The following is a 12,844-nucleotide window of genomic DNA, read 5'->3' on the forward strand; positions in this document are numbered from 1 at the left end:
AACACCGAAATTCTGCGAATTTCGCCGTTTGCAATCGCAATTTGGAATGATACATATGGCCTTTAGTGACTGGATTTGAAAGTATGTAGAGCTGTCATTGCAACAATACACTCTCATAACCCCATCCAGTCATAAGTACTTTAATCACTCACCGCCCCAAAACTCACCTGCACCTCAACTAATCCTCTGAAATGTCTGTACGGTGGCACGTTGCTGCTTCATGGGAATCAAAACAAAAATGAAATGGCCTTTGTACTTTTGGATGTTTGTAACTGGTAAATAAATTGATCAGATACATTATTGTAGCATTTATTTCTCCATCACTGACTGAGGTAGCTTTTCCAAATTTTAATAGATGGGAATCGTACTTCTAACCATCTTTCCATGGGTGTCCGTATTCACTTTCTAAACTACAGCAACATGCGCCCATACCTTGTGTACGAGGTACGAGTTAGGAATGAAGGCTCTAATGTGTTGACCAGATCCTGGGTTCCCTCCAGCACCATCCATTGTTGAATTGCTTCCTGCTGCTTCACCCACTATGGATTCCTCGCTTGTAGGAGTTCCCCAGTGTTTTTGTGCATTTCTGTTTCAGTGCATAATCTGGTCCAATATATCCAAAGTCACGAATCTGAATATTTGCACAGCCTAAAATGAGGAACTTTGAATTTGAAAGACTGATTGTGATGCATTACGTGGTAGCTTTTGAAAGTTTTAGTCTGTTTCTGTAGTGCCACTCACCTTCTGCCATGTTTTGGTTGCTTTTACAGTATTCCCTTCACCATTCAGCGACTTTGCGAGTTACTTACGGAGCCCAGACGAAACTATAGTGGAACAGACAAGTTTCTGAGAGGCGTTGAAAAGGTATTGATATTCTGAGCGTATTGTGCCAAATGAATTGATACTGCTTTAGTATTCGACCACAAAATGTTTGCCTATTCTAAATTAGCGCAAGTATTTGTCTGGCATTGGACTGTCATTCACATGTGCGAATGATTCACAGTTAGATTACGTGTCCTGGTAAACTATTAAAGAAAGAGGAATTAATGCTCAATCTGTCAAACGTCTTGTGGCCGGTCCACGTCATTGGAAGGTCTGTATTGCAACTAAAGTGTTGAATCGATCCTGCCATAGATGTCCGCATACCCTCAGAATTTTTATGTTGCATTGTGTGAAAGGAATCCTCTATCGAAATTCCAGCTTTTCAGGATATTGCCTTTCTTTTGTTTTAAATGTTTGACTTTTGTGTTGAAACCTGCTACTGAGAATTGTTTATCTACCTTTTCACTGCATTTCAGCTTCTTGAGGATCTCTTTGGTTGTTTGGGTAGATTGGGCAAGAAAAGACAAACATTCACTTTTATTCCATGGCTGCAGTTCCTTGAATATTAACGCGTCCCTCTTCAAACTGGAGCATCCCTGAAGTTTAAAGATTTATGCAGATGATAAATGCAAGGGAGAGGCTGGATGATGGTTTTGCTATATTGTATTGTAATAGCATTTGTACAGCGCTTACTACCCCTGACTAGGCGTCAAAGCACTTACTTGGCAAGTAGCACGCTACTCCGGACCTCTTACAGAGGATTAGTGGTGAATGAAAAATATACTAGCTAACGTAACGGAAAGTTTCAATTCTATTATGGACTCTGAGGCGAGGATTATGCCTTCTCTCTTCACTTTATTAAACAGCAGCCAATTTTAACAAACCTCTACATTTCCCACGAAACCTTGGGGAAACTGTAGTACAAAAAAAAATGTCCAATCAGGAAAAGTCCTGGGACATTCCAGCCCCAACACAGTCTGTCTTCACTGGCCCTTCATCCTCTTTCTTTGCTTGAAGTCAGCCGATGGATCACTTTCATGAGTCCTGTTTATTTGCATCCGATTTTACAAGGACAAAGGGACATCGTCACTCGCAGAACAAGCATTCAACAAAGCCTGTGGATGACGAACAGTGAGACAGGTTTTTAAGATATCACATCAAACCATTGCCCCAAACAATTCAGAAGTCAAATTGTATTACTTACTCTAATACGGGGCGGGTAGTCCTAATGTGAAATCCCTAGGGTGGGATAATCCTCGCCTCCGAGTCCTTACCACAAGATGAGGCATATCCAGCACTGGCTTGAAGTAGAATCTCTTGAAGGCGGAATCCGAGGACCAGTCTGTCGCATTGAGGATATCCTCCAAACGGACGCATAAGCCAAATGCTTTAGAGGCCATTGCACCTTGTGCTGAGTGTGCTTCAAAATCTTTAAGGCTAATACCGGCCTCTTGCATAACCCACTTAACACACCTGGCTATGGTGGGGGAAGAAACTGCCTTAAAGGGCTTGTGTAACGTGATAAGGAGTTGTCGCTCTCCTGGGTGTCGAAACTCCTCCGTCATTTCCTAATATGCTTTCAAGCAGCGGCCCACACACATCTTAAGGGAGTCCGGGATACTCTGGGTATGTGATTACCCTTGTGACACTTTGTCCTTCTATGTAGAGTAAAAGTCACTTTGTTCAAAGTGGAAATTCTACGTGTAATACCCAGAGCTCTTATGTCAAAGACGCGTCGGCAAGATATGAGGCAGAGCAGCGTGGCCAGCTTAGCTGACCGCTCCTTCCGTGAAAGAAAACCAATAGGTTGCCAGGATAAGAACAAGTTGGGAACCTGAATCATATCCCACAGGGCTGAAAAGCGGGGCTTCAGGGGAAGAAACAGTCTGATACCCTGTAAAACTTTGCAAACAAGTGTGTTCCCCAACCGCTTTGTTGTTGAGCGGCACATGGCCAGCTGAAATGGCTGACCGAAAGGTATTTACTGACCTGTAAGCCAGACCAATGGAGGCTAGATGAGCCAGGATGTGAACTACATCTGCGTCCAAGGGATTGAGACTCCGTCTCACACACAGAGACCATCTCCCCCAAACGGACCTGTATTGTTTGATGGTGCTGTCACCCCAAGCCTTGGACATAAATGCTTTAGCCTGAAAGGCCTGGGTCCTCCCATCGTCTCCTGTAATCCGCCATGCCATGAGCCACAATGAGTTCCCCTAAATTAGTGGATGGGGAACTTGGTCGGGGCTCAGGAGGAGAGATGAAAACTGGGGGGAGTAGGATTGGAGGTTCCCAGGTAAGTTTCAGAAGAACCGGAAACCAAACTTGATCTCCAAAAGGGGATGATCATTACCACCTCCGCTCGTTGCCTCCTGATCTGAGCTGTCGCCTCTTATGATCATTGCAAAGGGGGGAAAAGTGTACCCCATCTCTTGACTTCAGTCCTGGAGTAAGGCATCCGTAGCCGCCTTTAACGTATCTGTTCTCAAGCTGAAAAACCGTGGAAGTGGACTATCAAGTCTCGAGGTGAACAGGTCTACCGAGAACGGGCCCCAACGAACGTTCAACATGTGAAAGACCTCCGGGTCGAGCTTCCAGAGACTGGAGTCCCTGAAGTTGCGGGAATGGAAATCCGCGACTTGGTCCCCCCCCCTCTCCCCCCCCCTCCCAATCCGGGCAAGTATTCTGCTATGACCGACACATGGTGGACCAGACAGTATTGCCAAAAACTGGCGGCCAAGTCCGAGAGGGCTTTGGATCTCGGGCCCCCTAAATGGTTGATATAACGGACTGCAGAGATGTTGTCCATTTTCAGGAGAACAGCAACGGACGGCGAACAAACCTGCTAGTAGTTCTAATCTGTTGATATGTAATCCTCTTTCTTCTAGAGACCACAACCCTCCTGTAGAAAAATTGCCACATCTAGCTCCCCATCCTAATCTGCTCTCGTGTGATTCTATCACCAAGTGTGGGGCTGACCAGAAGATTGCTTGGCCATTCCAGGCTTCCATGTGGTCCAACCACCACCTGATCTCTTCCCGGGCCTCTGCAGACAGAACCACCTTGTGGGAGTAAGGGCAACCTCTGCGTAAGTGCACTGCTTTAAGGCATTGCAACGCCCGGTATTTGGGGGGGGGGGGGCAGGAAAATGGATTGGATCAAGGCGGAGAGGAGCCCCACTATTTGGGCCAATTGTCTGAGTGACACCTGATGTTTGGCGAGAGACCGTCTCAGTTTGTGTCGAATCTTTGAGACTTTCCTGGTTGGTAGACTGAAAGTGGAGGGAGTGGAGTCTATTACGAAGCCTAGAAACATAAGAGTCTGGGAAGGCTTGAGAATCCATTTTGTCTCTTTAACCACAAACCCCAAGCTTTCGAGGAGATCCACTGCCATCTGAAGGTGGTGTAAAAGTTGGTGAGGGCATGCGTCCATCGGAGCAGATCGTCCAGGTACGCAATCATTCTTGTGCCCGAACTCTCAGGAACTTCACCACTGGTCTGAGGACTTTTTTGAAGTACCAAGGAGCAGAGGATAAGCCAAAAGGAAGAGCGGTAAACTCGTACGTCTGATGCCGCCAGGTGAACTGGATGAACCGCAGATGGGGATGAAAGACCAGATTAACTAGGTAGGCGTCTTTTTAGTCCAACCATACCATCCAGTCTGAGGAGATTAATCCTTTCCATTTTGAAGTGGCGGTAGACCAACCGCTCGTTGAATTTGTTGAGGTTGATTATAGGATGTTTGCCCCCATCTGTCTTGTCCACCAAAAAAATGTTGGTGATGAAACCCGTGGTTGTGGGAGTGATTAGTCCCTTTGGGCAGGAGGGATGCGACCTCTGTGTCTACCAAGGAGGCTGTCTGTTGAGAAAACGGATAGGATGTGGTCTGCACATTTCGGTGGGCTCGCTTGTGAAAGCCCTGAACCGTCTGCAGCACCCATGAGTCCCAGGTGATGGAAGTCCAGGTCTGGAAGAAATTCCCCAGCCTCTCCACTACTCTTAAGCAGAATGAAGTGAGAACACTCACCGGGGCTGGTGGAGGAAGCCGTTCCTCGATATCCTCTCCCCTTGTCACGCCGGCCTCTTGTGGGATAGAAGTTCCCAAACCAGGAATGGTCTTAGTATTGACCCGGTCTGGAGCCCTGGTCCCTTGGGAGGGGTTGGATGGAAGGGTGGCCGGTCGAACGGCTCCTACCTACCTCGACCGGCTCCACGGTAAACCCAGGGAAATAGTTTTTTAATTGACGACCGAGCATTGTCAAGGGTGGTAAAGGTGTTAAATTTACCTAGCTCCTTGACCAACTGCTCTCCAAAGAGCCCTCCTTGTGCTACGGCCCCTGCCTTTGAATCAGTGAGGTCTCGGAGCTTGGAGTCTACCTTAAGAAGGAGGGAGCGGTGTCGCTCTGTTGAAAGCGCACAGTTGATATTGCCCAAAAATACAATGGCCCTTTTGTGCCCACCCTGAAAGGGAGTCTGGGGAGATAGGGAACCTGTTAGCTTGGCTTCCTCTGGCTTCCTCTGCCATGTCTAAAATTTTAGTGAGGGGCCCCAAAAGGTTGAAGAGCTTGTCCTGGTATTCTAACCAGGACCTATCAATTCCTTTTTTCGGGTCTTTCATGAATTTTTGAAGAAAAGTGGTCATACGTGCATCAATCTCTGGGGTGAGGGCCACCTTACCCTCCTGGGATGGTCGGGGGCACTCTACTCTAAGGCAATTATGGTCTTCTTTTTCTAAAGGTTTCGGATTACGTATTGGTAATGGATTGGATTACGTATTGGTACGTAGTTGGTGACTTTGTCAGCCGGGGCTCAATCCGATGAGAGAGGATGAAACTTTTTAAGGGGATCAAACATGTCGGAGACGTCCTTGGGAGGTCGTGAAGGAAGCCACGGTCTGGAAGGGCCAGGATCAGCGTCCCTGTATCATTGGTGGGAGTAGCGAAGTCTGGGGTTAGGAAACCGTCCCCTGCAGGTGGCAAAGTCGGTTGGGTGGCTCGAAAGGCCTGCTTGAGCCTATCAAAGACTCCTAAATCCACCCCTGTATCGCGGCCGTGTTTAGCTGGGGGGGAGGGAGACCTTGTCGGATCGTGGGAAAATCCCTAGGGGCCCAGGCTGAGGGAAGGACAGACAGTCTTGCCAGAGCTTGATCAATTTTCTGGGATAACCTTTGCTTCGCCCACAGCTCTATATATTGATGCATCTAGTGCCTCATTGGAATCATCGTCCCAGGGGAGATCGGTCAGGGTGCTTCCCCGTCAGGAATTCGAATGCGCACGCCCTGTCCCGCACTGACTCCCACACACCTGGTGGCGGAAGGTCAGCGCCGGGCCACACCAGATGTAAAAGGCAGCGTGCGTTGGAATGGTCCCGCGGACATCCGCTCAATTATGTGAGCACTTTGAAAATAAACAATAAAAGCGTGCGGCAAAGTCGCTTAAAACATTAAAGTCTACCGAAGATCAATTAAATGAATAAACGAGAGGAAACGCAGCAGAGCCGCCGAAATACATGTGATTACAGTTGAATTCCATAGAAAAAGTCTACAATTAGGTAAAGAAAGCAGATTCAAGAAACACTTTTTTCGGCTGCGCAGCACTGAAGAAAGAGGATGAAGGGCCAGTGAAGACAGACTGTTGAGGCTGGAATGTTCCTGATTGGTCGCCCAGGACTGCTCCTGATTGGACATTTTTCTTTGTACTACAGTTTCCCCAAGGTTTCATGGGCAATGTAGTGGTTTGTTAAAATTGGCTGCTGTTTAATAAAGTGAAGAGAGACGGCATAATCCTTGCCTCCAGTCCTGACAGAATTAGAATAGTGAAATATGAAAGTAATTTGAGTGGTGGATACGTTAGTCATTTGGATTGAGAAAGAAGAGGGAAGGGTCTAGAAATGTTTTTTTTTTGTTTTTGTTTTTTTGGATGGGGTTGGGATGAGTATAAGGTAAGTGGGACTGGGGAAAGAGTGCTAGGTAAGGGTTTATAAAGGCTGGTTTGGGAGATCTGAATAGTAAGAGGTATGATATGATGCAAGAAAGTTATTTTGGAGATCTTAGTAGTGGTATGGGGTTTGGGATGAATGAGAGTATAGGGTGAGAAATAGGGTAGTGCATTGGATATACTGAATTAGAAAAAAAGTAGTATATAGATACAGAAGTACATGGAAGGTGTGTGTGTGTGTGTGTATATATATTGAAGATAGTATTTGTAGATTAAAGATGCATTTAATACATTCTGGCTTTTGTACCTCAAAATCAATGTATTTGTTAATTTTTTACTTTTTGTAATTCAGTAGTGAGGCAATTATAGATAGTTATGATAAAAGATTTACTTATTTATGTAGTCACTTGTATACATATTAAAACATAGAATAATGTAACTATCAGTAATATGTACATTTGTTAAGCAAAACTATTATGTGGGAAACATAATTATTATGCACAGCAATACACATGTATAGGTATAAATCTATAGTCCAAATAAATGCTTCTATACAGAGGGATATGCTGTATATTTCTGTTTGCTTGTGGTGGTTATGTGGATAAGAGCCAATGCTTGAGTAGTTTTCTGAAGATCAGGTGGTTATCTGTGGATCTTATGTTGGGGAGTAAAGAGTTCCATAGTTTGGCTGCTTGTGAATAGAGAAGGATGTGCCACCCATGGTTTGTTTCTTGTATGGTGGGATTTTGAGGCGAGGTGCCACTCTTGAGCGGAGATTCCTTTGTTGAACATGTTTGGTAATTTTATTCCTGATGAATAGCGGTCCTGTTCTATGTATCGCTTTGTAGGTGATGCAAAGCAGCTTGAACGTAGATCTTCTGGCATCCGGTAACAAATGCAGGGCTTTCAAGGGAGGGTAGATGTGCTCAAATGGCATTATATGAAAGAGTAGTCTGGCATACGAGTTCTGAATCCGTTGTAGTCTTTTCATAGTCCTTAAAGGTGATCCGTGGTAGAGGCTATTGGCATAATGGAGTTTGGACAGAACAAGAGATGGTGGCCTGGACCTTTTGTGGAAATCCCAGATGGGGGAAGATGTTGCAGAGTTTTTATAGTCACAAAGCTTGATCTTACTAGTTTGTCCACTTGGCCATTCATTGAAAGCTTAGAGTCCATGGTCATTCCGAGGTTACATACTTTCTTCGATACTTTAGTCGGTGTTCCATGAGCATCAGGTCAGGTGGCGAGTGGGTCCTTATTTTTCCAATTGCCACGTGAGAGTTTACGTTTTAGAAGCCTTCAACTAGAGATTGCTCCAAGTCATCCATTGATCTAAGTCTGAGACAACTGAAAATTAGCGACTTTACAATGTCTTTGGGGCATTTCAGTTGAAGGAGTGTTTGCGTGTCATCTGCATAGTTATAGCACATGAGGTGAAATTGATTGATCAGTACAGGTAAAGACTTCATGTAGATGTTGAAAAGCATGGGTGAGATGATAGAGCCTTGAGGGACTCCTGCTTTCGTGAAGTACTGTTTGGACGAGAAATGGGGGTATGGATGACTTTAGTTCTATTGCAAAGGTAGGATGTGATCCAGTCTAGAGCAGTCGCCTCTATGCCGGCTTCGTAGAGTCTTTGTATCAGTGTATCATGGTCAACCGTGTCAAAGGCAGCCGAGAGGTCTAAGAGAAGTAGCGCAGCAACCCCCTTGCGGTCACCTGCTTTCTTCAGGTCATCCCAGACGGCAACGAGGGCAGATTCTCACCCTCTTCATGGATGGAATCCTGTTTGGAAGTCTGAAAGTATGACATTATCTTGAATGAATTGTGACATCTGGGCGAATGGGAAGGTCTATTTGTAATTGGTCTGTAGTTGTCAGGGTTCAGCTGGTACAAGTTTGTTTTCTTCAGTAATGGGCGAGTCTGTGTGACTTCTTGAGTTCTTTCGGAAATATTCAGGTAGTTAAGGAATTGTTTATGATTCTTCTTACTGGTGTGGCAGCAGAGGTTGTTGGAAGAATTCTATTGAAGTTTTGCGGTCGACAGGGGTCAGAAGGGCTGCCGGCAGGCCTGCTTTCTTAGACCACGTCCATTAAATCATCATGTGAAATCTTTGGAGTAATGAAATGGCTGGGTTAGAGTTTTCTTGGATTGTTGTTTTAGAAAATGGTTGGTGCTCGTGCTTTGTCTTTGTTTTAAATGAGTTCAACGTGTCTGCTTTTTGTGTAATGATTTGCCATTTTGTCTATGAAAACTGGATGAGCTCATTCTAGACAATTTGGTTTCCGAAATTAATTGAGAATTTTATACAATTCTTTATTTGCATTTAGAATTTCGAACTCCGTCTGAATAGTACCTTTTCTTAGCTTTAGCTGACTTGTATTATCTTAAGTTTGTGTTAGGGAAGTTTCTTGATTGGCTTTTGTTTTGAGCCAGGCATGTTGCAGCTTTCTAATGTTGTTGTTTTATCTTTTATTTCTGTATTTCTCCAAGGTGCTTGCTTTCTTTTGTTCTGTTGTTTAGAGCAGTATTAGGATATCTAAAGCTTCTTGTAGCCACTCATATAGTTGTTTAACAGAATTTGTGTCTAGATCTGTACTGGACGTTAGCTGTGTTTCTAAGTGTTCCAAATTGAGTTTGTTCCACCGTCAATAGGTGGAAGCACGTAAGATGAGTTTAGGTGCGTTGGTTTGTTATTTTATGTTGGAAAGCTAGAAAATCGTCGTTTGTCCGTATGACCGGAGTCGTTGTTAGAAACTTAACTAGTTCTGTATTTGCACAAAATGACATCTAGGATGTGTCCGGCGATGTGTGTCGGTTTATGGACGATTTGATGCAGGTTCAGTGGGTCTAGGTCAGTGATGATTGTTTTTGGATGGGGAATATTGGTTTTGTCAAACCAAATGTTGGAGGCACCCAGAACGCATAGTGTTACATTTGAGGTGTTGCGTGTGAGATTTTGTTGTGCCGGTGTGCCTGTTATGTTTTGTTTTTGAGGAGTAGTGAAACGAGGTGCTGATGTAGTTGTTTTAGAAGATTGATTTGTTTGTATAGTGTGGTGTTTGAGTGGAAGTTGTAAGGTAAATGGTGAGGTGATGTGTTTGTGAGTAGAGTGTATGTTCTGTGTAAGGGGTTGAAGCAGAGTTAAGAGTGTCAGTGACTTGATTGCATCAAGAGGTAATGTGTGGTGGAGTGTAAGTGTTGTGCAGTTGTGTTATTGTGGTAGAAAGAAGAGGAGGGTGTTGGTCGAAGAAATGATGGAAGGCTGAGTATAAGTTTGTTGGTGACAAGAAGGGGTCTGTTGGGAGTAATTAGAGCAGGTAGTGTGCGTCTGGATGGGATATAGTTAAGTATGGTGTGGATTTGGGTTGTGTTAGTGATGAGTGGATTGTTTAGTGGTATCAGATAGCATTGTGTACTGTTTGTAGGTGATGGTGCAAATGTGTGGTAGCTGGGATAGTGTAGGTTTGATTTCTGGAGCTTTGTAGTGGGTACTGAGATATTGAACTTTGTCTTGGGTTAGTTTGTAGTGAATGACTAGAGTACATGAATGTGTTATTCTGGTTGTGGATGGAGTAGGGTGGCTGCTGGTGTATATGAAATTGGGCAGCATTTCTGGCACGAGTTCCAACCAGTCTCTAAAAGGCAATTGCCCTTGTCCTCTCTGCCCTTCACCACAACGCCCAGACTGAGACGCCCTGAACCCTAAGCTTAAATGGCCCTAGTAATCAGGTGACCCCTTTGGCCAATGAAAACCCTAATCAATCACAATACTAGCCCTAGAATGAATAGGACAGCAGCCTCTTATAACCAATCACAGCTCTAGTCCCTGCAGCAAATCGGGCACCAAACCTTAAGCCCTAAGTCCAATAGAAAGCCCACCTCCAGGAACCAATCCACCAATCAGATCACTAACCCTAAGCCCTAGATCAATAGAATCACTGACCCAGGAACCAGTCAGCACCTTCAAATATTCAACTAATGAGAACACTAACCCTAATCCAATAGAAACACCAGATACAACCACCAATCAGTGCACACCTTCCTGTCCTGACATCTACAAGTACCATAAAAGATGGAGCCAACAGTAGTACGGTAGAAGTTAATCCAATCCTCTGATCCAATATGCCGACGACTTCTACTGAAGCCCATGATTTGTCTTTGAAAGGACTCACAAACGCACATTCTTTGTAGCAATTTTCATTACAGAGTCCCTTATCTAGAATGACTATACATCTCAAAGGGTTGAACCAAAAATGAGATGTCCAAATGTAAATGTAAGGGATCTCATAAAGATGCCAGTCTGTCCTGGAGCATTATAGGCCCTGTCCTGAAAGCATTGTGCCCAGGTACTGCTATAATGAGTACCCAGGATTGACAGAATACATAACCTTATCTAAACACCCATGTTAAATGCACGACGCGCCCCCTTTCAGGTACATGAGGGAGCACCATATAGGGCTGAGCAATATATATTTAGCCATGTAAAATATAGGCAGTAAGGTCCCACCAGATCTCCACCCTGGACACTTGGCAAATAGTTTTAGCCGATTAGCTAGGGCTGTAGTGCTCAAAGGCTAGGATAACAACCTTGCATCTTGCATACTGTTGCAGCCCACACAGAGTAGCCCAGCTCGGTTAGTTAGGCTACTGTAGGCAAGGCAAAATCATTCTTTAGAGGCATGAACCTCTAGATCTTCAAAAATGTATACTAGCCTTACAGGTGGCCTTGTTACCAACAAAGCTTCTCTCCCAAACTGCTCCCAGTCTTGACACCCCTATCTGGTCCCATGCCCAAAACCCTTGGAGGTGAACTACTCGGTCCAGCCATCATCCTGTCAAGGAGGGAGGGTTCCAATGTCGCACGGCGACCCCACGCCGACCATCGCAATGCTGACCTTCTGGCCTGAAATACTACCCTGGTAACTGCTGGAAGAGCCTGCCGGATGGGTGGTCTGTATAGGATACCCATAATATTGTCTAGGCCGATTGGCGAGATTTCTGCCCTAAAGCAGGATCTCCCCAACCACTATACATTCAGTTGTTCACCACCAATATGTGTGTAGCCCAATAATAAAGACAGGTGTCTGCCATGGCCAGGCCTTCATCAATCCTAGACTGAACATGTAAATCAAAGGATATTCTAGATTTTTTTTTTTTTTTGTGGCCCATAGGAACTTACGGTCTTTGAAGGTGACCACTACAAACCATTATTTTGGAATGGAGAAGGGGAAGTTCTGGTGGACATGCAGTAGGCACAGGAGAACTATCATCTTATATATTGTCTCCCAATAAATTGAGGGGCAGTTTAATCCATCTCTCCATGTCTGCCTGGATGGAATGAGTGAGCAGTCTAATATCTATGCTACAGGCCAATTCCGGTTCCCAGGTCATGTTGATCCCTAAATAGCAAACTCAATCGTATGACGGAGAGATCAGGTTTGCAGAGTTTCATCCCCTTAGCCACCCTTCAAGGGGACCAAGAGGAATGTTGACCAGGGGATACGGGACAGTATTCCTCCTTGTCTGATGTCTTGTTGGATTGGAAGTCTTGGAAGTTGCCCCATTCACTCTCACCTGGGTTTGAGGCCTGGCATATACAATGCGAACATAGGATTGGAAACTGGCACCAAGGCCCAGTTCACATAGTACCTCCTACAATAAGGCCCAATCCAAAGATTCAAAGGCCTTCTCAAAATTGAAGAGCCTCAGCGCTCTGGCGCATTGCAGGGCCGTGAAAATTGCCAGCATTGCATGGATCCATCGAAAGCAGTGCTTCGTAGTGTGGTGGGGAATGAAGCCGCATTGGGCCTAACTGATGGGGTGGCTTAGTGGTCTAGTAAGGCTTTGCAGTAGAACTTCAGCGATCAGTTTAACCTCCTTGTATATAAGGGCGATAGGCTGGCAGGAGTCGCCAAGGTCAAGTGGCTTGTCGGGTTTTAGGAGCACCAAAATGGTGCCTAGGTCTATTTCTAGTGACCAATGGCCTAGACTGGTTGCCTCCAGGTACAGTTCTAGGATGGGAGGTAGGATGATATGGCACAGTCTGTTATGGATTTCCAAAGGAATATCAGATGTCCCAGGAGT

General features: G+C 45.1%; 1 protein-coding gene across 2 annotated transcripts in view; it reads left to right on the forward strand.

Annotated features, from left to right (window-relative positions):
- PPP4R2 (protein phosphatase 4 regulatory subunit 2) overlaps positions 1-12,844 on the forward strand; it is a 188,357-nt gene that overhangs the window by 98,008 nt on the left and 77,505 nt on the right. For both annotated transcript variants that reach the window (XM_085624236.1, XM_085624237.1), the window contains exon 4: positions 771-864. In XM_085624236.1, the coding sequence (XP_085480362.1) occupies positions 771-864 (94 nt within the window). The remainder of the gene's footprint in view (positions 1-770; positions 865-12,844) is intronic.

The sequence above is a fragment of the Triturus cristatus genome, chromosome 9 (assembly GCF_964204655.1).
Source record: "Triturus cristatus chromosome 9, aTriCri1.1, whole genome shotgun sequence".
Taxonomy (NCBI): Eukaryota; Metazoa; Chordata; class Amphibia; order Caudata; family Salamandridae; genus Triturus; species Triturus cristatus.